The 26,432-nt window shown below is 40.9% G+C and overlaps 1 protein-coding gene across 3 annotated transcripts in view; it reads right to left on the reverse strand.

Annotated features, from left to right (window-relative positions):
* Positions 1–26,432, reverse strand: part of ADCY9 (adenylate cyclase 9) — an 85,627-nt gene that overhangs the window by 10,594 nt on the left and 48,601 nt on the right. For 2 of the 3 annotated variants that reach the window (XM_057404396.1, XM_057404318.1), the window contains exons 3-7: positions 22,872–22,976; positions 18,292–18,509; positions 13,398–13,500; positions 10,806–11,014; positions 2,881–3,040 (exon numbers count right to left, since the gene is read on the reverse strand). In XM_057404396.1, the coding sequence (XP_057260379.1) occupies positions 2,881–3,040; positions 10,806–11,014; positions 13,398–13,500; positions 18,292–18,509; positions 22,872–22,976 (795 nt within the window). The remainder of the gene's footprint in view (positions 1–2,880; positions 3,041–10,805; positions 11,015–13,397; positions 13,501–18,291; positions 18,510–22,871; positions 22,977–26,432) is intronic. The other variant, XM_057404482.1, reaches the window with a different exon arrangement.

A 26,432-nucleotide genomic window follows, 5' to 3' on the forward strand; every position in this document is an offset into this window, starting at 1 on the left:
AGATGGAGTTTTATATTACTACATTACACAACCTTTAGTTCAGTAACTTCCAATACCTTCAGTTTACCTTTGCAAAAGGCTCAGTGCATCTTCTTATCAAAAAAAGAAAAGAGAGAAGAAGGAAAGAAAAGTAAGTGGAAAGGAGAAAGGAAAAGGAAAGCAAAAGAGAAAGCAAGAAAAGCAAAACACAGGAAAAAGATAAAAATAAAGAATAAAAAAGAAAAAAAAAAAAGAGGAAGGTAAACAGTTGGTAATCTCCTCTCAGCTGCTGGGGTTAGGCCCTGTCTATTTTTAACCAAACATCAAAATTCCACTGCATTGAAAATGTGGAACACATTAACCCTCAGAAACTTCACCCAACTGCCTACTTTTAAAAACACTTTTTAAAGGTTGTTATCACACCTGCCTGCAACAGGTGGATTCAAATGAGAAAAAAAATCTGTGTTGGTAACAAAAGGCCAGGATCAGTCCTCGTCAAGCTAATGTCTGGTAACACACTCACTTGTGCCAATTTGAAAGGAGCATTTTAGATTTTCTGTTCCAAATGCTGCATCTCAAAAATCTTTTCCCTTTCCACATATTCACTGGATAAAGAAAAGGAAGCGCAGGACAGATATATTGCCCAGAATGTCTTAATTTTCCCAAGACATAACCTTATAGTGGTCAAAACTCTCAAGCTGATGTGCAGATTTGGGTTTTATCAAGAATATTCATGACCATCCAAACTAGAACAGAAACTTCGCAACCATATTATGGATTTCTGTTCTAGCTACATATGGCAGTTTACAGTATCAAATGATCATTCTCTCACTTTTTCTCTCATTTTAAATTTCCTTTACAGCTGAAGTGCAGAGAATGCAGATTAGCAATTCTGTAGCATAACAAATAAGCATGTGATTCAGAAGCAGACACAGTGTATGGAAAAACATCCTTACATAATTCAACATTTTTAAACCACAATCACAGTTGTTGTTTTTCTGAATGACCCAAAAATGGATAAAAGGAATTTCAGAAGTGTCCATAAAACCCCCAGAATTTGAACTTACACCACCCCCCCCCCCCCCCCCCCCCCATTTCAGGTCTCCTAAAGTGGCAGAGCATGGGTTCTCACTCCAAGTGATGCCCCAGCATGGAGCCAGCCTATAGAGGGTCAGTAAGCGCTGTTTTACTATGTAAGCATGGCTTTGGAAAGTTTTTTTCATTGCTGCTTTGGTTAATTTTGATCTTAATTATTTTATATCCAGGGAAGGTATAAAATGCTATGAATAAAAAAAAAACTTTGCAAAACCATGTCATAGTAAAATATGACACTTACCTGACCCTCTATATATTGACTTCATTTCCCAGAGCTCCATGATTGTTGGAACACTGAGCACAAGATGAGTTGGGACACCTCTTGGAGAGTAAGCCAACAGCCGCTCAACTTAAGAGGACCTGCAAGAGGAAAGAAAGCAAAGCTCATTCTCAGTTTGGTTATGAACACCACCACCTCACTGCTGCTGCCTGAAGCACTCAGACTGGCCACCTGATTTGAGCAGGCATCGAGAATACACTAAAGAATGGTTCTTCCAACATTTTTTATAAATGTTTGGAGAGATGACCAAGGATGCAGATGAATGGGATGGTATCAGAGTCAATGGACAGATTTGAAGGTTTTCACCTCCCTTCAGTGTGAGGAGAACATTCCTACAGTTAACATACTGGTGGTCATGAGGGAGAAAGACCATCATTAAACTGAATAAATAAACAAATAAATTTTACAGCTTTAAAATGGTTAATTAACATTCACAAAAGGTAAAAGCTGCAACTGATTTCAAACACTCAATGTGAAAGAATATCAAATGCACTCCTCTGTGACTGTGATAATCATGGAATATCTGTTTAATTTGGGAAGGACCAAAAACCGTCTGGTCCATATGCTCCCACAGAACAAACACTTCCCAATACCCTGTAATAAGCTGTGATAGGAAGAATGAAGAGGATCTGGTTATTACCTAAGCCCAGGGCCCTGAAATAGCAAGATGTTTGTGAAACAGAATTCCCTGAAGATCCAGGAAAGGAAGGATGTTGCACTGTGCTGCCTAAGAGAAACTTGCAGAAAAACAAACTTTCATCTCCGGTTCCAGTCCATTTTATTCACAGAGTTTTTAAGCATTGATTTTACGCTACAGTTAGCCTTTAAAGTAGTCTATTCTTTCCCTTAGTTAATATTTAACCCCTTTTTCCCCTCTTCTTACTGTTTTTATTAAAGGAGACAACAAATCCCCTGTGGACCTTTCTGTGGCTGGGCTAAATATGCCAACTTCTTTCAATTCTTTTAAACAGACAGCTATTTGCATTCCTTTAACCATTCCTGCAGCTCCTGCACAGCACAGTAATCATTTCTATGTGCTATCTCTCCTTCAAGTTCCTCCATGTAACTCCACAATGAAAAAACATCCACTGCCAATACTGCTGTCATTGTTGAAATTCACTAACATGCAGGCAAAATTTTAAGTCATACACAGCATCTCCCACTATAAACTGTAAATCAAACCCAGAAACAACACAATGACATGACTTACACTATTTGTATTATCTAAAACAACCACCTGCAGAAAGGGTTTGGTCTAAGAAAAAATAAAAGTATATATGTAAGCATGTACGTAGGCAGGCATTCAGAGGCATCCCTCTCCTCTTTTGTATGAGAGTTTTCAAATAAGCAAGTGACTGTATTTACATAACAAACTAGGCATTTCATCACACACAAACCCCTATCCCTCTAAGAGATCTGTATCAAACAGATGTAAAGCACGAGGGAGGTGAAGGGAGACAGCAGGCAAGCAACAAGCTTTGTTAGATCCAAAATGTCAGATTATGAAATGGAGTTCGACAACTTACATGTATATTTGTTTCAAAATCAGAGGTGAAGTGTGAAAAAACTGCAAGAGCTGGGAGTGAAACCAGGATTGCACCGAAAAAATGTCGAGGCAGCCAGCCAGATATCACCTCCAGGAGACGCTTGGTGCAAGTCATCACCTCCTCCAGAAAGAACGCCATTCTGGAACAAAGGAAAGCCCAGATCCAGCATTAACTTCAGCCCATCACTTCGTACATCTCATTTACCTGTAATAACATAACTTCAAATACTTCACTTAGACTGCATGAGCAATTGCAACACATTACACACCAGAGCACCTGTTGGTGAATTCAGGAAATGATCCACCTTTGCTGGAAGATGACTGGTTGGTGGCTCACAAGGGGTGTCAGCAAGTGGGATGGTGGGCTTGGACAAAACAATCTGAAATCCAAATTTCACTTCCGTGAGACGCAAGCATAGGGAAGATTTCTCTCCGTTCATAAATATTTAGCCTTAAATCAGGTGGGGAGAGGGGAAAGCTTTTCCAAGTTAAAAAACCCCCATAACATAACACCAGAAATGTTTGAAAAAGAAGGCTTTATGCCCTGCTAAGAGCTCAGTCACTCAGAGGCCGTGCAAATCCATGCCATCTTCATGTTATACTGCAATCAAAACCAGTTCTCCCAGTTACAACCACCGAGACAGAAGTTCCTGTCTGCAATCAGACTCTGTTCCCTCTCATTAGGGAAGGGGAAGAGGAGTGTGGGCTGAGAGCTGGCACCCTCAGCAGGCAGCAGAGTCTGAGAAGCAGTTGGGATGAGCACCTCGGGGGCCAGCTGGCACGCTCCTCTGCTGCCTGTCGGGATCTATCACAGCAACCCAGTTGGCTCCGCACAAGGCACGCAGGAAGGAACGGTTCTTGCCTCAAGCTGCTGATAAAGTGATGGTCCAAACCTGTGAAGTGCTGAAGGAGCCAACTGGAAGAGCTCTGGAGAGCAGCTTAACGGAGATACTTCTTAAATGAGAACATTTCTAATTGTTAAAATGAATAAGGAAAGGTAAAAGGACACTTAATGCTCGAGGATATGGCATCATAGAAAAAGGTTATTTATCTACAAAAACAAATCCTCAGGACAACTTCCTTCTTACAGCTCAAAACCATTACTCACTCCCGAAAAATTCCAACTGCAGTTCAAGTTTCTAATTATTTTTATGAAGCCATGAAAAGGTAACGTAGTACACTCACACCTCATTCAAAGCCACTGCATGTGGATGTATGTAATTATCAGAATCAGTCTAGGCAAGTAATTCTGCTTTTGTAACAGCAGACTACAGCAGAGCCCAAACAGTAAATAATAAATACAACATATGCTAAATACGAAATTCACCATCTCTAAAGTTACACAAGTTATTCCGTATCACCTACAACTTTTAAAAGAGGAAAAGCTACCCACTGATTTTTTAACAGCGTTACCTAAATTCCAAGGTATTACTCTGGATAAAAGATGACACAAACCAGAATAAATTTGAAGTTCTTTATGTGAATCTGACACTTATTCCACAGCTTTAAATATGTATTGCTTATGATTGATATTTTAATTCTTTGGTCCAGACTGCTGAGAATTTTAAGACCCCGAGCATTTTTTTTGAAGCTTCGAGAACTCTTCTCTGATTTAATATATCAAAATCTGGAAATTACGCTTAAATGCATAGAAAAAGATAAATTCGTGGTAGCAGGATTAAGACGCTGTAATACAGCAGGACTCCACGAGAGGGTGCTCACAGATTTGCTAGCTCCTGGTTTAACGAACTTCCATTTGCACGAAAAATGACAGCTATATTCCATCATAAAAAAGAATTTCTAAAGCACAGAAATTTTAAAAAAAGAATATAAAGCAAAAGATTTTTTTTTAAAAAAGCTCTATAAAAGAAGAATTGTTTTTTCTGAAGTGTTATACACTGTCCCAACTCAGTTGCCTCTAACATCAGTGACAGAACTGTGTCTGTCTTCAGTGGCAGCCCAGGTCATCCAGTAACAAGTACTTCTGAAAATGCCACTCGAGTTGATGCCTCTGAAAATTAGTATTAGCATTTACATGGCTGAACTGTGAGAAAGGAATCACAGAATCACAGCCTGGTTTGGGTTGAAAGGGACCTTAAAGCTCATCCAGTTCCAACCCACTTCCACAGGCAGGGACACCTTCCACTAGACTAGGTTGCTCCAAGCCCCATCCAACCTTGCCTTGGAACACTGCCAGGGATAGGGCAGCCACAGCTTCTTTTTCAAGGAAACCAACCTGGGCCACAAAGCTGAGCACTCGTGGGGCCAGGCTGCATCCCAGTGCTCCCACTGGCAGCTGGGTGGGAAGCCCAGAGAAGTGGAATCCGAGGAGGCAGATCATTGACACCTCTGCCCACGCTCTGCGTGATGTTCCACATTGCTCCCATGCAGGCTGGCACAGGAACCAGCTCTGTGGCACGCAAATCGTGGCAGATACCCAGTGCAGCTCATGTCTCTCAGCACATGTTGCTGCACCACGGAGCCCCAACCCACACAACAGGGGCTCTGTGGTGCAGAAAGCTTTTCTAGTTTTAATGGGTTTTGCCAAGCCTCTATGCCAGGACAAATTCTTGTGGGAACTATAGCAACAAATCCTGCCATGAGGACACTTCTTTATTTAGGCAGCTGTGTGCTTCAAAAAGCTACTGCAAATTCCAGGACAATGCCACATTTCTTGTGATAATGTTTTACCTTCTTGCATTGATATTTTTATCTCCCCCCCCCAGTATTCATCACAATCTTCTGCACTCTGGAATTACAACAATTGAAATATCATCCTTCACAAAACAGCGAAAGCCTGGGAATACAGCACAATCCTTGCATTGCAGGAAGTAAGAAGTGCATTAAACATTAAAACCAGACAGCAAGGAGAGCTGCAGACAGATTTAATGGCTACAGGGCAGTATCAGTAAATAATGCAGTGTCAGTGGGTAGCTCAACAGGGCTTAAATGCTAAAGCATCCAAGATGTTTACACAAGCTGGAGTTCAAATTAGTAACTTTGACATAAATGATTAATGGGTAATGGAGAATGGTATCATCATTCCTGTATTTACTGGCAGTTTAAAATCAATTCCCATAGTTCACATCAAAAGCTTTTGGCACAGCAGCAGTTTGGTGGGATATTAAATAGCAAAGCCACAGATGTTAGAAATAAATAAAGGCAAACAGAAAACATTGTTTTCCCTTGCATCAATACTCTGTATCAGTCATGGTGTTAACAGAAGCCGTTCATTACGCTCTAGTTGCAGAAAACAATTTCAGTTCCTGGTCATTTGGAATTTCAGGAGAACCAACTGGTTTGCCACAGGGTCTTGGCTATGGACAGACGGTGGGTTCTACTTCAGCAAACCCAGGAAGTGCCAAGCAAAGGGCTGTTTTGTCAGACAAGAGCAGTTCCCCATTCTACCATTTTGATGTACTTGCTTTCTTTATCCAGAAGATAATTTCTTGCTCTCTAGAAAGGTTCTTCGAAATTCATGAATCAGCTTTTGCAGTGCTCCCACCTCTCACTCTTTTGAACAGTGCTGAAATATCCACTGCTGTGGCCCCACTTCACTGAGAAGTCTGCGCTGAAGGATGTTATTTAAAGCAACACTTTTTTAAAAAGCAAACTTATTTATAAGTTTCACTTGAGAACAAGAACTAAATGTCAGAAGTATCTAGTTAACAAAAATCCTGTATTTACAGCTAAAATAGTGGACAGATGTTGGCTGGAAATAGATGATCTTAATGTCCTTTCCAACCCTAACCATTCTATGATTCTATGTCTTTTAGCTGTACTCTTGCAGAAGGAAGCAGTCCTAAGAATCCCAAGTGAAATCTCACACTCTGTTGTATGTTCAATGACATTTCCCAAGTTACTCTTAAAAAATAGAACTTTAGGACCTCTTGCCCTTCACCTGCACTCATGAAAGTCAAAGTAGTCACATTTCAAGTAGGCAGGACATTCTTTGCACTACATTTACAGAACAGGAGATGGCATCTCCCACATGCTTACAAATGAAACACCATTTTTTTGTGCGTAGCTTTATACAGGTAATTTTAGAGTGGCACTTGTGAGAACAGTTGGATCCTCATCTACAGATACTCCAGTAACTTATTATGAGACACTTCAGAGGAATCAAAACATCCTTCTCCCTTGTAAGCTTTGCTCCATTAGGACCCCTCTTCCAGAACTTAGACGTTTCAACTTGTTTCACATTGTACGACCAGTGATAGAGCTCTCCCCTCCCACTCCTGCAGCTGGACTAAAGCTCTGAGCCACAAGAGTACTTCCTAGGCTAAGTTCTGGATTCAATTAAGAGTTAGACTGATTTAAAGACAGGGTGTTTCACATCATGACAATGGAAATACAATAAGAAACTTAGGCAAGAATTTTCTGGTCCTAAAATAATCCCTTTTCCTGAAATTCTGGGATTGTGCCCAGCATTGTAATCTAACCTCCTCCCTTAAGATATCTCAGTGGTATTTTGTGATTGTCATTTGGGATGACATTTCTGCACAGGAAGTTCTGCACTGTTTCTGTGAGTAACGAGCAGTCAGAGTGAGCAGTCTTCACTTTGAAGAGGAAAAAGATGATTTTCTTCTTTGTGCTCAAGGGAAGTATACAGAGGTGTGTGTCACAGATTGTGGAGCCCTGAGCAGTCCAAAAGCATATTTTATGTATTTACTATGAAGTAAATACATATAGGAAATTCAAAACAAACAAGAAAAAGCCCTCCAAGCCAAAACAGATAGCTTTTCCTACAAAAGCACCCTCTGCCCCCCAAATATGACATTGCCATTACATTTAAAACTGAAAACCCACCAGAAAGCTTCTAAGATCTTTCATCTACAAATTGGTGTACAGTATGAGGCTATTTTCAAGAAGGTATCTGAGTAAGACCTGCTCAGATCCGAGATGATCCTGTTTCATACGTTAAGAGATTTGCTGAGGTGTTACCTTAGGTGTGATCAGAGTTAAGCCAAATACTAATTATATCTCATTAGTATAGGAAAGACTGTGAATGTGAGCCCAGGGTAGCAAGCTCCTGAGAACCAACTGCTTGTAACTGTGGAGTAAATACAGAGTAATTTGCAGACACTTCTCTCCCACCGAAAGAAAGGAGCAACACGTCTCTCACTTGCACAACAAGGGCTCCAGCAGCAAGGGATGCATGGTGACTTGATTCCTAAGTTCCTACTCAACTGCCAACTTGACGGAGAGGTCAGGGAAGGGCAGCCATCGCTTATCCCATTCAGTGATTTCCATTTCCCAAACTAACCAGGAGAATTTGTGGTGTCTTAAGATTAACGGTCAGCTTGACTCCAGTAAGTGCAGCAGGTGCTAGTGACCACCAATCATCTGCACCCACAGTAGTTGTGCAGGAATTGCAGTATTCCATGTGCCCAAACCTGTGAGTGCTCCTTTGGATGAAGACAGTCCTGCATATGTCAGTACAGTCTTTATTGAAAACCTGTTATTATTACGCCAGGTGGGATGATGTGAGTTCTGATGGCTGGCTACTGGTGTTCTCCACAGTGCGAGATGTTTCTCAATCCATTTTTCAAATCAGAATTAAGCACAGAAGAATGATTAGTATTAAAAAGTATATTCTTCTAAGACTTAGGAGTCATCCTGAAACACTTCCTTTTTAATCTCACTGACTTTAAATGAGGCATCCAAGCCAGTTTAGGAAGTAAAATTTGGGCTTTAAGCCAACATAGTCTCATGAAAATATTAGAAATGTCAGTGGCAAAACCAAATAGTGTTAAGAAAACACTATAAAGCCACTTAAACTCACCTTGGTGACAGCCCAGGCTCACTACAGCATGGCTCTCAATAACACAGTCCTGCCATGAGGTTAAACCCCTGTACGGCCATACACATCTCAGAAAGACAAAAACTCTTTGTGAATTCTCGACTAAACAGGTAGCCTATTGAAAACAATTTTCCTTTTCCTTAAGAAACCCATAAACCACCAATTACAGAACAGGACTGAAATTAAACCCTATGTACCTCCATACAAAAATTTCAGGATTATAGTAATAATTCTTTTAAATGTACAAAATAAAAAAGGCAAATTCAACATAGTATCAGGAACAATGATGAATTGAAAAATACTAAAATGGAGTAAAAATTTACCTGCAAGGTGAATGAACATGAGTTTTCTCCAAACATACCAGGAGAGCAGAAACTAACTCTTCTGCAAAGTAGTGGCTGAGTTAGCCAGAGCTGAACAAATTCAAGGTACAATGCCACGGTCACTGAACCCAGACTAGCTGCTCACTGCTGCCTTCCTACTCTCCTACTGGTGCCATTGAAGAGCTGCTTGGTCACATTAAACTGACAAAAAACCTTCCCCCTACCTAAGAGAGAGTACAGACATTGTTTTGCAAAGGGGAAAATGTATTTCTGATGTAAGAGAGAGGACAGAGCAACAGATAATCCAGTGTAGGATGCACAAGAATGACAGTCCTACCAGTTCAACCATCTCCCACTACAGGTCTTAACACTTTCTGACTGCCTAGAATTTCTAAAAACTCCAGAACCACAATACTATTCAAACTACAACTCTCAAAGACACCTGGTAAGAAATACTACCCTTAAAAGCATTTCCACTGTCCATAAATGAACTCTGTCTACTCTCACATGCCAACTTGCATGTATGTATGCATATACATTTATACACATGCCGAGTTAAAAGCTTGCATCAGTGGCTTAAGTACTAATTGAGTGGGTTTTACGTTGACCCTGAAAAGCCAAAATAAGAGTGCAAACTGCAATCTCTTGTTCCTTTTTAAACAACAGCAGAATGGCTTCTAACTTGTAATTACAAAACCATTTTAACTTACCCATACCTGACAGATTTGCAGAACTACATGTAGGACATGCATTTCCACACACCAACCTTTCTAACATGCTCTGTGCTGGAGAAAGTGCAGTGAAAATGGGGGATGAAGAGAGCAAAATAAAGTTGCTCCCACAAGTATAGACAAACAAGCAACTTACTATTAGGTCTGCCATCTGGGTTAATAACAGGCTACATGTGGTATCTGTATAAATCGGGCAACACACCCAGGAGAGCATGAGTTTACGGAATACTTGTACAGGCCTCACCTCCAAGGACACAGGAGGGGTTGAGCTGCAGGGGTTGCAGGGACACCTTTAAGGATCCAGGGATTAGGGATTCTTCACTGCAGGCTGTGGAGAGCCAGTGTGGGGCTGGCACTGCCTGCAAAGCCACCCTTTCTGCAGGGACAAACCAGTGCCACTTCCCTTCTCAAGGACTGCCACACAGCCCAGGAGTCAGGGGAAATGCTGAACTCCAATTATGTGTCAAACAGAGAAAACAAAACTATTTGACTATTAAACCCATGAGACTTGAAACAGAGATCATAAAGAGAACTAATTCTAGACAGATGCAATGTGACTTTTCTTTTTTGATCACTTTTTTGACTTTTCTTGTTTGTTTGCTTTGAGGAAAGGACTGTTCTTTGCATTTCTGTTAAATTATTTCAGTTCTAACACCAGAATGGTGTTCTTTTGGCTGGGAATTTTAAGTTTGTATTTTAAGGACAGATAAGTTTTCAGTTTGAACTCCCTCACTCTGAAGGCCCTGTGACAGGAGAAGGTATACAGCTGTGTGTAGCATCACAAGGAACAATAAGGGGCAGGCATGGTGTGCAGATTGTTTCCTTAAGTGGCCTCTATTAGAGTCACCTTTTTCTTGTGTAATTTCTGTAGCTAGACCTCTCTTTGCACAAGATCTGCCTCAAGCCTTCTTGGCTTCACTAGCACTGTTCTCCAAATATAACAGACTGTCCAAGTGAGTTCCCAGGATATTGTCAAACAAAATGTTCCCAAGCCAGCCACCATTTCAGTTCTTACTGCTATTTCAAGACTTTCTTATGCTTTATTTACCTAATTGAGATGACAAGGGACAGCACCTCTAGCAGGATGGCGATGACGAACACCACAACTGCTCCAGGTGGTGGAGGGGATGCGACCATCCCGTGTTTCAGGAAACATGTGATAGAGAGTATAAGGAAGACTGTGGTGGAGAGGAACACGTCCAGGAGCGAGCTGAAGGTAGCGCTGGCAAACGTCTTCACTGGAGCATTCCTTATAACCTGTGTGGAATACAGAGATTGAGGGAAGGGATGAAAATGAATAAATGCTATTTTGCTGAATTCGATTGTGCCACAAACAGCAGCTCACAAAACCAAATAAAGGAATACAGAACATTTGGCCACTTCATTAATCCAGCATAAGTACTGTTTTGAAACAAGAGATAGTAAAGGTAGTTCAACGGCCATCAGCTCCCTGAGAATAAGTCTGTGTTGGAAAAAAGCACTGGCAGCATAGCCCTTTGGTCTGGGGTGATTTTTACAGAGTATTGTAATACAGAAATAAACCACATGAAAAGAGTCTATTCTATGCAAGGAAACATAAATTACTAGGAGATAAAGTTGTAAGAAGTTTTCTTCAAGGATTTTAATTTAAAATAGTATTTCAATTTACAATATGCCTTTAAGCTCCGATGGTTGCTTAAATAAACCCTCCAAACACCATCCTACAGAAACAGTCTCTTGCCCATGGCAGAGTTCGTATCTCCCTTTCAGCCCAGACTAAAAGCAGCCACCAGGAAGCTATGTAATCTGCATTGATCAGAGCCCAGGACATCAAGTTCTGTTCTTCCATAACCCCTCACCACACATTCCCATCCCATCTCATTCTGGCTGCACTGCTGAGCAGCTGTGCTGTGTGCTCCTTTGGCCAGTCCAGCTGAAAACGAGATCATGAGCTTCGCAACCTGGCTTACTTAGATTGGCTCAGTTGTATGAGAGTTTATGTCTGCCCAAGGGATCACAAAGAGCAAGTTCCAAAGAAAAAAAAGAAAGTATGTTATCAGTATCACCATGCAGTAGCTCATTTTGAGTATTCTGGTTCAACTGCAAATTTCTTTTGCTCCTCAGAATGCTATCTGCACTTAGCAATATTGGGAATATGAACCTGTTCCTCATTTGTACCCTCTATGCAACATAAGAAATTCAGCTAGCATCATTTCAGTGCCAAAATTACCTTTTAACGAGAGCTGTAGCATAATCCTGTTAGTCCACACAAAAGTCACATAAATTGAATTAAGGAAAGCAGCACTGTAGCCTGAAGTGACAGCATTAAAGATGCCCTAGCAGTGTAAAGTAGTGCCTAATTTCCAAACAACAGGCTAAGCAAGCTCCTGGGCAGTACAGCTGCTTACAGACAATGATCACAAACACACATGCAGCCAGATTAGAGGTCAGTTCAGTCGTGTTGGAAGTTACTCTCAGCAACAGTTTACTGCAAGGCAATTAAAGAACTAGGAGTGCTGACAAATCATTTCACTCTCCATTGGAAGGTTTTGTTGTTCTGGACCAGTTCTATGCTAATATTGAGGCTTTAACAGATTTTTGCCCAGTGCTGCAGTTACTGCTAGAGAATGAAGATTCCCATTTCCAGGGAGTTCTACATAATTTCCAAATGAACAGTTTGGCACTAACAAAATGCACAGACCACATTCCTGCTCATACTAGGAATTTCCTACGTATCTACAGTAATAGTCACGCATATATAGATTGACCTATCACTGCTTCACTTCTCTTTCCAAACTTTTCATTGAGAAGAACTAAATTTACTGTTTTCTGTATAGTTTGTGCATATTTTGCAGGCTGTCTCCCATGGGACATTTCTCTCTGCTACTGCTACATAAGCTTTATTCAGAGAGATACCACTAGAACACAGTGTTGTGGGATGAGTACGGAGCTCCTGAACAAAGTGAGCAAACTGAACAGCAACACAACTACGCTTCTCTTTGTCATTAAGAAAAAACAAACCCAAAAGGTTAAACCTCATTTGTAATCACTGGAAAACAAGCAAGTATCTACTGATATGGAAAGCCTGTGATATTATTAGCTGCCAAAGGAAGTAAGGACTCCTTACACTCATCGTAGAGTACTGAAGAAAGCACCAAGTTTCTTACAATTTACTCACTGTTTTCAGAATTATGCAGTGATTTGAACTGCCTGTTTCTAAATGCAGCACACTGAACAGAATTTAGGACATCTGAGTTCAGAGCAGGTTTTGGTTCCACAGGGACAACTGTGAGACTGTGACATGAACAAGGATCAAATTCAGTTACGATTCTGAAAGTTAGGATATTTGATGACAAGGCAAGTTGCATTTGGCCCTAACCAACCTGAAAATGGAGAAAAGGCAAGTGAGAACTATTAGTGTATTATATTAGCGTATCTTGGTGGACTGTGAAAATGCACTTCTAGCTCAAATGTTAGACTAGACATGGCACAAGACAGGTAAACTGGAAGGAGACTGTTTCCAGAGGCAGCAATAACAAACAGTAAATCGCATTAGACATTTCATAACCCTTGCCATCAACTGCAATGAAAAGTGTTAAAAACAACGGCAGACAGTTGCTTAGATAGATTACAAAAGAAACCAATGCCGAGAGAAACATACCTCTTCCTGATAGCTTGTTCTGTAGGCCATCTCCAAATCCTGATCCAAGAAGTTCAGGCTCAGCTTGTTAATTGGTGGTTTAAAGAAATAGTCTTTCATGAGGCTAGAGAGAAAAGATGGTATCAACATCAGTTAATTCAGCTATTACTCTTTGAGAGCCCCTCCTTCCATGGTTTCTGTTTCTAGGGATGCTGCTACTTGGCTCTGAAGTTCCTGCAGGTTTTCTTTGCTCTCGATCACTGAGGTACCTACTTATCCACATTGCTGCTCAGTCAAAGGAATTACTTTACATAAAAAATGACAGAGCAAAGTTTCATACTTTCAGAAAGAGACTAACAAGTCCCTCCAGAAATTTAACAGCTGTAACCCCAGATGACTACAGCTAATTGTAAATAAGCCAGCAAGTAATAAAGGTTAATTGCTGCTACAGAAGCACAGCCCCAGGAGACGTGTGGCTGTGAGGTATTTGTGTCTTGGGTGGAATTCTGTTGTTCAAAGCAAGCCAAGGATGACAAAGGTGACAAACTGTTAGGGGAACAAAAAACTCAACAAAACGCATTGTCCCTTTTAGAAATCAGCACCTTCTTGTTATTTCAAATACATTAAAGTAACTCAGTAACTCAACTGGGAACATTCCCAGTGTTAATGATCTGCGCTGTGGAGAAACGGAACCTGAGGAGATGGGTAGCTTAAATGTAGTTCTGAAACAGAAGACCTGGAATCACCAGAATCATCAACAAAGGCACCGACAAATAATGAAGCCAGCTCACTAGGACTAACGAAGCAGGAGGCAGCATCTACCAGCGGGTGTTTATGCACTCCTTCACCTTCTCTTCCAGCGTCAGGTGCAGAAAAAATCATAAAAGAGACCTCAATCATTAAAAGTTCTTTCTATGCCTCATCCTCTGCAGCAAAAGTGGAACTTTTTTGAGTTTTACATTAGCTGTCAGAGGTTTCTGAAAGTTTTCTAATGACACCTACAGCAAGCACTTGGTGTGCACACCTTTTCTTTCTCCAGTAGGTGTTAAAGAGCTGAAAAGATTCAACTTACAGTGCACGGAGTGCTTCCTGCCTGACAGTCACAGAGTAAGGTCATGTCTGCTTACATCACTTTATTGCTGGGACCGCCCGTCACACTCTCTTCTGCCATCCTCATCTGAGACTTCCAAACACTGGCTCTTGCTATGAAACTCCTTTCATTCTCAAGCACTTGTTATTTACATTGAACTAGCTGTTTTTGAAATTGGTGTAGAAACAGCTTCTTTCCAAGTGCTTTTTCCACCTTGGAAATCCTAGCACTGGAGCAACAGAGAGGGCTATTTTCAAGTTGATCTCTAAGCAAAATCCAGAGATGCATACAAGATCAAACCCTAAGCAGATGAAGAAACTGAAATATCCCACAGAGCTAACCTCTGCCTGAATTGTTTTTTCTCGGGGGGTGGGGTGGGGGTGTTTTTGTTTTCTTCTAATTTTTCATGAACACTTGGTTAAGAGGCTTTTTGGAAGTTCAAGCTCCCAGCACATGATATCATCTGGGAAGCATTTTTTTCCTTGAGATGCAAGACCAACCAACCACACATTCCTAGACTGAAGCTTGATAAGACAAAAGACTTCAACCATCATTATGGCAGACACTTTATAACCTTGAAGCACTGTGGCCTTGGCTAGAATATTAAAAATATAAAAAACATCAGGATACTGTGGAGGGATGACAGGACACATTCACTTGAGTCCTCTTTCCCTCTTTTATTCTTCCCTCCCTCCCTCATCTCTCTTAGATGTTTCTAAGTTCATCTTATAATATGAATTTTGCAAGCTTTTCCTCTTTTTTCTTCTCCTTTCCTTTCCCTTTCCTTTCCTTTCCTTTCCTTTCCTTTTTTTCCTTTCCTTTCCTTTCTCTCTTTTAATACTATTGAATTCACTTTCTTCCTCCAGAGGAGCTCACAGTGAGGATGGTGATCCTGTGCTGGAGGTACAGTGGTTAATGGATGTAGGAAGAACAATCCCATTTGTCAGTGCAGCACGAAACAGAACATATAACACGATGAAACCAGGGCAAATGCAGCATTTCTGATGTCATCCAGCCAAACCATGCCAGACCTGCTCCCTGTCCATTGTCGTCTGCCCCAGAGAGGAAGATCCCAGTTTAGTTGACTAAACAGAGTCAAGTACATAATCTTCTTCCTGGGAGGTGCTGTGCCTCCCCAGCACAACTGATTTCTATTTTCCCTCAATCAAATAAGACTGGGAAGTGGGAAATGAAAGAAACAAACAGATTTTAAAAGTATTTAAACAGGAAATTGACCCAAGCAGGGGATGAAGGGCTGCATAGAACCCAGCTTCTGGGAGAGTTTGGTATTTCTGCTCTGTAAATCTACAGAGATCATTTGTAAGTACTGTCCTGATTATGCATGAGTATTTGTTCCTTGTACTTCTTCTAAAGGTTTATAACTTAAAAAATATGTCATTTTTCTTGGAAATAAAAATCTAAAAAGTGAAAATCCTTTGAGGGTATCCCCAATTAAATTAAACATTTTGCTCTCTTACATTACAGTTTTCTTTCAAAATGCACAGTAACATGCAGATTAACATGAAAAAAGCTTGATATTTTCAGTGGTTTTAATAAAGCCAGACTCAAAAAACTATATACTGTTTGACAAATACATATAATCAAGTAGTAAGAAGATGCAAACTGATAACTTCTATGAAAAGGAATCTTGTATAATGCAAGGATACAAACATGATGCGCTAACACTGCCTTTATTATTACTATTCTTAAAGACAGCTGGAACTGTGCCGAGGTATCTGTTGCAAGGTCACGTCTCAGCATGGAGAGATCAGTGACCACTTGTGAAACTCTCAGCCACACACCTAAACTCCAGAAAGAGGCTGATAAACAAAAAATATCACCAGTGTCCAGCATTTCAGCTTAGCCAGCCCTAGGCAGCTTCCTGACACAATGCACAGGCTCCCAGATCCTACTTAAGATGTGTTTAATTCTTCCCAGATGTACAGGAAGCCGGTGTGGCTAATTTATGCACCTTATCACCATATCTGGGTTAGGTACTTTCTGTTTATAGGAACTTATATCACTGACCAGAACACCAGCATTGTGCACCACACGTGCACATCACTGCACAGTGCTAGGTGAAGCTCACCCTTTGCTGCTGTTTGGTGTGTAGTAACTAAAACCAAAGCAGCAGAACTCCAGTATTATTCTTGTGAACAGGGTTTCACTTACAATGACCACGGGGAAGTTTGGACTTCACCCCTCCCTGAGAAAACTCCAATTTCCCATTCAAACATCCTCATGGATACTAACTTAGTCAAGACCAGCAATTTTTACAGTAGGAGATAACGAATGTTTTTAAAATGACTTATTACATCACATCGAGAAATGTTAAGAAGGATTAATGTAAAATGGTAGACTTAAAGCATTTTGCATAGACCTAATTAATCAGAAGCTTATTTTTGGAAAGTTATGTTTACATGAACTGAACTCAGCAGAGAAGTTTCCCTGGCAACAAGAAATGGCCCACTTAATATGGTAATTATGATATTTAATTGAGACCAAAAAAAAGCCAGGCTTTGACTGATGTCACATACGGTCCTACTTTTTCCTTTTTCCAAATCAGAAAAATTATCGATGTTGTAAATGGAGGAGGAAAGCATCAGGATCACAAGGGCCTGAGCCTGATACCTTCAGCAGAGGAACTGCATAAATTCAGCTACTTCTATAACTTAAAATTTGCAGCATGCTAGTTACATTTTAAACAAAATCCAATTCGCTTTTGCTGATTTCTGCCGATACTTGGACTTTCCCAGTCTATCTCTTCTGATATTTGAAAATATCAGCTAAACAACTATTCTCAGTCACTAATGACAGACCTTGCACTGGGGGAATCGATGAGGAAATGAGACAGACCCTAAATTTTACCTGAAGTTGGCCGTAAGAGAAATGTAATCTGAAGAAATCTACAGAAGAGATCAGAGAGAGACTGGTATCTCTCCCTCTCACTTCTTGCTTTAATGAGTTTTTCAGCTAAAACAACAGTGTCCCTGGTTCCAAGCAGCCTGGAATCTAAACAAGCATCCAGTTTCAAGGATATTTAAATAAAATATCCTTAATCTGGGTGGAACAGTGAAGCAAAAAATTAGAATAACCATAAATAATAATAAACTCAAGTTATCTGTTTAGTTGCTTCAGTCAAATCACTGCCATAATAATGGAGATATGGTTGTGCAAGTACAGAAATCACACACTACTGAATTCTGAAGAACATTATTTTCCTGTGCCCTAAATAAGGCTTTTGTTTGAAACAGAGAGAGAGGCTCTTTAGAGAAGAATGAAAGAAGAACTTTACAAAATTATGTAGGTAGGTAGTAGGTGCATGAGAATTCACTGCTATTAATTATGCTTCCAAGTCCAATATGATTTCCAGGTATTAGTCACACAATGCTACCAGATGTTCTTTTGCTATACAAAAATGTGAGGTTTTGTGGTTCAGATTTTATCTTGCACTTTAAAATGCAGGGGAAGGTAAACACTTCTGTGCAATAGGAGGACTTTTGAATGCAGAGATAAGAATTCAACTTCATGACAAGTCATTTAAAGAGTATTTTTCCTTTTTGAAGACTTGACTGAAGAATGCCCATTGACCACACAAATGATGAAAAACCTGGCTTAATGTATTCCTGAACAGAATGTTTCTGACTTTAAGCTCCTACTGTAGTTTAAGCAGAATACAGACTAAGGATCAGAAAACATATGACATATGTTAACAATAATTATTGATATTAGGCAAAAAGCACACAAAGATTAAAGATATGGGACCCCTGTTACTGACCTCTCGCCTTTACACAATTTTATATTGTACAGCTCTAATTTCCTTACCTGTCTTCTTTAATCACATCCACAAAATGCGCATCTGTCTTCTCTCTGATATTTTTGAACCTCAAAGGAAGAAGAGCTGACTGATCCAGACTCACTCCGCCCCATCTTCCTTTCTCCTGCAACATTTCATAAAGCGAGGTTTGACTATTGCTGAGCTTTTCTTCCTGTGGAGGACTCAAAAGTCCATTCTGAGTCTTTGGACTGTGTCCTCCTGGACCCTGAATGACAGAAAGCAAAATACAACAGGGAACATTAGTGGCTGAGAAAGTAGAAGAGATTTTATGGAGCAAAAGTTGAAAGAGGTTCTTCCCTCAGCACACTGAGCTTCTACCTGATCGTGTCAAAGACCTAACCCCACCTGCCTTGAAGTCGCTCACATCTTCTGCAAGGCATGCTGATTTAGGCAGCATCTTTTTGCCTCTCTTTGGAACCAAGGAACCAAGGTTCCAAGAAGCAGAAAACAAAGCGCATTTTCACACACGCAATGAAGACCACCCACAAGCCCCAACTTCATTCCCTCATCTTACAGTCAAGATGCTTCTAAAAAGCTTTTTAAAATCCTACTTAGACTATGCTGTTTTCCACAGGTCATGAGACAACTTATTCTGCCAGCCCTTGATGATCTTTCCACTGACCACTACAGCCGTGATGCTTTCTCAGACAGAGCTTCCTGCAAATGAAACCATGTTTTCTTCACTAAAATATACTACTTCTTTCTGGCTTTCTTTTGCCTTTGCATTAATGAATGCTGCATTTTTAAACTGTGACAAATGCAAACATGTATCAAACTTGGTATATTTGCATGCTCATCTCCCCCGCCATCTTACTATTTATCACGTATCATTTATCCTCATCCTGAAACCTACTCATGACAGAAGCTTCTTTATTCCTGCCTGTACAGCAGTCAGCACAACAGTGACAAGCTCCTCCAGAAGAGTATTCTTGGATACCACCACAGTGACCATAAATACCATAAATATAATTCACCACCCCAACTATGCACTGAAACATGTTACTTAGATTGTAAAATCAACTTAGTTAAAGTTAAGAAATACCTGGTTTCTCGCTGCCCATGCAGAATTAATTCAACCTACTTGTATTATGGATCAGAGGATCACAGAAGGGTTTGGGTTGGAAGGGACCTTAAAGACCATCTAGTTTCAACCCCCTGACATGGGCAGGGACACCTTCCACTAGACCAGGTCACTCAAAGCCCCATCCAACCTGGCCTTGAACACTGCCAGGGATGGGAGAGCCACAGCTTCTCTGGGCAACCTGTGCCTGTGCCTTACCACCCTCACAGGGAGGAATTTCTTCCTCGTATCCAATCTACATCTCTCCTCTCTCAGTTTAAAGCCATTTCCCCTTGTTCTATCACTACACGCCCCTTTAAAAAGTCCCTCTCCAGCAAACAAGGCATATGAATATAGAGAGGTATAACAAAAGCTGCAGAAACAAGCAGTGCAGATAGATGACTAAAGGAGCAGCAGAATGTCTCTTTGTGAAGGGAAGAGTCAGAAGGCACTCGGGCTTGGCTCCTTTTTTGACTTAGCAATAACTTGCCAAGACCTCGAGGGCTGAAGTCATAACAAGGTGTGTTGGAATGGCTACAGGAAGAGCAGGGGGGAGGTGGGCTATGCTTCCTCTTCCTCCTGCCTAGGAGGGATGCAGGATCCCCACCCTGCAGGCTGCTCTGATGGAGCTGTGAGCTCCTAGAGCCATTTGCTGGGAGCCAGGCGATGAAAGGATTCCCAGTCTAGTCCCTTCTACCACTCACAACAGTTGTTTTGGTAGCTTGCAGGTATTCCCAGCAGAGTGGCAGCAGATGACGAAGTAGAATAGGAAATTTAGTAGTTACCTTGGTGTGCTGCCAATGTTTTGCTGAAGACCATAATCATCAGAAGAGAAAGGTGATTTCAACAACACATATCTCAGCAAAAGCGGACCAAGTCCCAAGACTGGAGAGACGCTTGTGTATGACAGAAGGGGACTCTCCTGACAAGCCAGAAATACAAGAACTTCTCCCATAAAAGGTCACCAGTTTCTTTTCTTAAGGAAAAGATCCAGCAGCTTCAGAGAAAGTCCTCCTGCAACCGTAACAAGTTATCCAGCCTATCCAGAGGGAACAATGCTATGGAGCACAAGACGTGTTTCAGTGCCAGGGTAACCTCTGTTTTTGAGATGAGAAGTACTAACAAAGGCAAACGAAAGAGAAATGTCCAAAAAGTTGCTAGAAATTAAAGGTTTTAATTGTTTGGTAGGGGTTCTTTTTAATTCATGCTAAGGATTACATTTGCTCAGAGCACTTCCCAGAACTTGAGGCCTAAAAAAAAAGATGAAGGTCATAGTTATCACCTTTGATTTTTTTCCTGGTAAAGAATCTTTCTCCTTTTCTTCACCCTTGCAGCAGGTGTCATTACTTGAAAAGCAGTAACCAAGAGTGCAGCATTTTTGCTATGAACATCTCAAATAAAAGACAAGGGCTCCATGCACTGTTTGCTTTCCCTGTCTGTTACTCAAGTTCATCTGAAAAACACAGTGAAAATTCCTGCTCTTTCAGAGAAGGTCAGCATGGACTTCTCTTGGCCTTTTCTCTTTAGCTCCTTGGCAAAGGCTCAAATCCCTAAGAAAATTCTCCCCTTCAGTCAGCTCAAGGTTTTCCTGTGCTGTCTCCACTCTGTTAATCTTAACAGGAGAGGATTAGAATGTGAAAGTGCTTGCGTGTCAGGAGAAAATCCCTATTTATTAAATGTTGTTAGCTCCAATGTTACTGTGGTTTCTGATGGCAACAGCCCGCATGGGTGTTTTTGAGTACTCAGAGGTTTGATGCGCCATGTGACAGTTTCTTCTCATCAAGAAGAAGCTCCAGAGGCTGTTGGGACCCATGGAGGTCCAAGGACATGGCTAACAGCACTAATGTTTCCTAAGACGGAGGACATGAGTGCTACAGGGCCAGGCACAGCACCAGGACATGGGAAGGGAACAGACTCCAGAGATGGGTAGAGGGAGCTTGTGGCTCTTCTCAAGAAAGCTGCGACTGCAAAGAAGATTTGGAAATCAAACACTACAGCAACTTCATGCATGTAGCTGCTCTTTAAGCTTTCAGCTAAACAGGCATCCCAGACTTACTGAACAGCCACCTAACTGCTACAATTTTTGCCTTAGCAGTAACGACCAAATCAAAGAAGGACATGTGGGATTTGGTCTCTACTTTGTGCTTCTTCCAGTGAAATGACAGACACTTTACTCAGCACTGTGCAGACTAAGCAAGGTTAGATGAGTTGCTCATTAACACACATGAAACTAATACACCTGTAGTAGGAAGAACCTTAAAGGATAATTCTGATGAAGACGACACATGACACTGGTACCTCAGGAAAATCTCTGTCTGCAGTCGCTTCCTGGAGTTCCCTGGCATGTGGGCAGAGGCAGCCTGGGGAAGCAGCATATCGTGCATACCATCTTGGCAGCCTGGGCAGATTTCCCACAATGTTTTCTGTCTTAAAGATCTCATGCTGTTTTGAGACCAGTACCTGCTGGCCACTCTGCAATATTTCTCTCAGAGACAAAGGGGTTATCATTATATTTTTTCTCAGGCTGTTTCCTAGGAACCCTGGCACAGAACATGGTCTACTGCGTTACATACTGTTTCAGCCCAGTAAGGCAGTCCCTGCTTTTGAGCTTACAATTTCAGTGTAAGAGACAATGGGTCAAATACAGACAGAGTAGAGGGACAAACACAGATTAACGTAGTAGCTCATCAGTAGAATAAGTGCTGGCAAGGTTTTCAATTAGCAATAAGTGCGAGAAGAGTTGTAAAGACAGATGTGAGGAATAAGATGGCTATTTCTCGAGTGTGTTTATAAAGCGATTCTTCCCAGTGAGAGAAAGCATTAAACCTATTTGAAAATATAACAATCAGGTGATGAACAATGGTATCCAATCTGCATTAGGCAGGAGCTTAATATTCAGGAAGGAGTGAGAGATGACAGCTAGAGCAGAAAGGTTACGAAGCCCACAAACAAGATGATGAACCAGCAATGTTTGGTACTCTAAAGAAGCAGGTGACTCCTGCAATTCCAGCAACAGGCAAGGAAAGGAATCTGGGCAGTAGCATGCTAAATATGTAAGACACTGCATTTGTTGCTCAGAAAAAGTACATGAACTGACTTTAAGGCCATGAATTTCAGCTGGGCACATGAACAGGAATGGCTTGTCTTAGAGGTACAACACAGAAGACACTGGCAAGACACGTGTAACTTGCGGCTAGATGACGCACAGCCAGTGGGTGTAAGGGATGGAGAGCGCAGCAGGAGTGTTTGTCCCACTTGCTTTGGCTATTCTCAGCGTAATTTAAAGAGTCCAATTTTAGGTTCTTCTCAGTATCAAACTGAGGTCATAAAACTACTAATAATTTCAAAAATTTGGGGGAGAGCTCAACTAAATTTTAGAACATCTGCTCAAAACCCAAGTCAGTTCTGCTGCTTAAGAGCTTGAATAAAGGAACAGCAATGCAAAAGAAAGCTAACTGAAGCAGAGAAATAAGAGGAAATATGGGAAGTGACAAATACTTAAATTACCTTCGTACTGTTTTTATGCTCATCCTGACAACCATTTTGGATAGCTCCTTCCTCTATGCTGACATCACAGTGGGGAGCAAGGGTGGTACTACATGAAGGGCAAGGCTGCAAGGAGACAAAAAAATTTTAGCCACAAATGTTCTGATGTCCTCGTAAGTATTATGAAATTTGTAATTTAGTCCACTTGTATACTTGCAGCATGGTTAAAAGATAAACAAAGCTACAGAATAGGCAGCAGGGAGCAAAATTTAACTGGAACAGAATGCACCACTTCAAAAATAAATCACAGATTTTCTGTTTGCTGAAGCTAAATCGAATCCAGGAGAAGTTTACTAGTGCAAGATCACAGAAACACTGTAATCACTGCATACTAACAAAGCACCTCCCCAAGAAGAATAAAATATTCTGCAGTAAGAGAAGTCCACATTTTTTTTGTTTCAAATCTGCCTGCAAAATGATCTGAACATCATTATGAGTGAAGACTTAGCACAGCATGCAGCAAAATTCAAATAAAAGCACGAAACACCATGATGCATTATGAATAACAGTACAGCAAAATGGAAAGCAACAAATCTGAAACTAATAAAGAGAAATACTTTTTCATACAGTGCTCTAAGACCGCAGAGTGGAGCTCAGGCTCTCATACACTGTTGAACCCTAACACCCAGCAGATGTCACAAGAAACAAGGAACACATAGCCATCAGGACCTGTAACAGTTGCAGGTTATACATTTTGGAAGCAACCTAAAATGTCACACTTCAGCTTTTACAACAACCTAAACCTTTAAAGTTAAAATACAATGAACTTAAGGGGAATTCACCCCCTGCCTATATCTTCCAAGTTCTTCATCCTTTTCTCCAGTCCTGGCAACATACAGGAGGGATCCTGCATTGGGGGGACCTTCTGTCTGATTGCCACTGGCAATTCCACTGTTCTGGAGACAGCTGCTGTTACTTACTGGGAATCTACTCATGGGTAGAGAGAAACCAGTAATGGGGAATGACATACTGAATTTGGCCCACTAAATGGTGGTAGGTGATCCACTAAACATTTTGATAAATTTCTCAACAAGGAACTTGAGCCTTTTCTCACAAACTCAACACCCCTTGTTCATTTTATCTGTTTATTTTGAACTCAGGAGGGACTTGTTCTAGCCTCACTAGTCTTATTCTCCTGATCCAAAACCACAACAACTTCTGTCTTCAGCTTCACTCCCAATTTCAGAGACCAGCATGTAAGTCTTGTCAGAACTGACTTTTCACCCTTATCAGTCTCTGGTGTCACACCTGAAAGAGAGTATAATGCAGGTTGTTTAATTCACAGGATGTTACAGCATTTCTCCCAGCCCACTCTTCCTGTGGCTGCCAATCCACCTAATCATTCAACAATGCCTCTCAAAGGCTTTCATGAAAGCTGAGCCTCCTTAGCAGCCAGCAGATCATCATATCCACTATTCTTCATGGGTATGGCCCAGTCCATGGCACTGAAATGATGAGTTTCTCAATTTGACATCAAATAAGCAATTTATACCACGTTCTGGACTTGCACAGTCAGAACAAATACCAGCACACTTGGGGAAACAATGAAGTTGGTTCTCAAATGTTTTTGTTTAAAAATAATTTAGGACTAAATATGATGAACGCATTGGGCACTTTGTGGAAAGCAATATGACAATGGGCTAATGAGCTTTCTGTGCTCCTACAGTGTTAGTCAGTAGATGTATCCATGGCAAAAGTCAGTCAGCAGTAACAAAACCCAAAACCCCTTAGCAAAAAATAAAGAAAATACCCCCTGCTCGATCTTGCTAACAAATCAGCAAGATCACCTCAAATGCTTAGCTTCTGGGGTTAATCCAGAGGACAAAAACCTCGGAAAAGAAGCCCAACCTCTTGGGAAAAGCTGGAAGTCCATCTGACTTAACCCATGTGTTCAAGTCAACATCATTAACTTCATCCTCTGTTATAGACATTCACACGAGCTCAGTGTGTACATGACCTCATCATGATGAATAATACATTAATGCACTTTCAGCAAACACTAAGACAAGCAAAAGTACTTTCTGTTTTCATACCAAGAGATGATTAAGACAGTTTATGATTCCTGTCAAGTAAGGGATTTCATAAAATATGATAGGGAAAATTAACAGATACCAAAACCACTTAAACATGATGCAGTGTTTTCATTTAAAAAAATCAGTTGCTATTATAGATTTGCTTGTAGTTTTTATCCTCTATCGTCACCATTTTAATTACGTACATCCATTTTATTGATATCCATGCTGCAACAAGGTTGGCAATTAAATGAACCACAGATACATTGGAGGAGAGAAGGAAATACAGCTCCTTTCATGGATCAATTACTGTCGCATTCTCCCTCCTGACTTTCCTTAACAGTTCTTATCGGCTAGAATATCTGCTCAAGCCCAAAATGTGAAAGTTATCCTTTGCATTCAATATGGCCCCTTATACCATTTAAAACAAAAATATTTCAGCTTGCCTGTAATTTTGCCCCTCCTACTTAGTCTCTTTTGCAGAGCTGGAGTCATCTCCTCCTACACTGACACTGTTTACAGCTTTGTATTTAAAACACTTGGCATGTAAGTCATGATTCTTTTGCAAATTATTATCTCCAGACACTACCAGCAAGCTGCAGGCTGAAAAAAACCCCTCCAAAACCGAACAAAAAACCGAACCATGGAACTGCAAAAACAAAACCCACTCCTTTTAACAAAAATCATAAAAATCTGTGATTTAACTGCACAGTTGTTCTTTGTGGAATTTTTTTAATACACATTTTTATTTATTTACCACTGTAAGACCTGCTTCAGCCTGGCTGACATATCAAACATTCCTTAAACACTTGACCGAGGCTTCTCAGTCCACAATCACTCCAATAACAAACTATGCAGCAGAGAGAAAGCTGGTGCACACCTCCACTTGGAAGCATCCTGTGGGGTTTGGAATACCTGTAGCTTAGCTACGCTGTGAGAAGCAAGTACACTTTGCACCCCTGTGCTGTAACACAGAACACATTTTAAGTAAGTGCTCAGCATTCACACGATTGCTTCATCACTATGCTACACGCATTCTGACATGGCCTGTGGCACATTATATGGATGCTTATCAGATTGCAGGGAAAGCCAAGTTTGGGGTCATTCAAAATTCACTCCAGCATCAGTGTATTTTGGGCAAGACAGGCACACTATCTTCAAAGAGTTGCGAGGTCTGCAGTGCTCATGATGATGATAAAACCAGATACCTGCAAGCATAAACTTGATGCAGTAGTGTTAGCACAACAGTAGACAGGGTATCCAAGAAGGCTGAAACTGAGCTGGCACTTGTCCTAGATGCTCTTCTGAAGCAGCTTCTTTTAGCTTCTCCTTCACTTATCTGGAAAGTATGTACTTTTGCACTGTACAGTCAGTCATTTGGCATTTAAACAGCAATTAACACCCAGCCAAGACAGTCCCTGAGCAGAAAATCAGGGGCTAGGCAGCAAACAAAACACCGTGGCCAGCAGCATGACTCCATACTGCACACTGGCTCCTCAGGAATAGCAGG

This window comes from Pezoporus wallicus, unplaced genomic scaffold (assembly GCF_028554395.1).
Source record: "Pezoporus wallicus isolate ANWC-B61680 ecotype Strahan unplaced genomic scaffold, APGP_CSIRO_Pwel_v1 contig_8000, whole genome shotgun sequence".
In the NCBI taxonomy this organism is placed as follows: Eukaryota; Metazoa; Chordata; class Aves; order Psittaciformes; family Psittacidae; genus Pezoporus; species Pezoporus wallicus.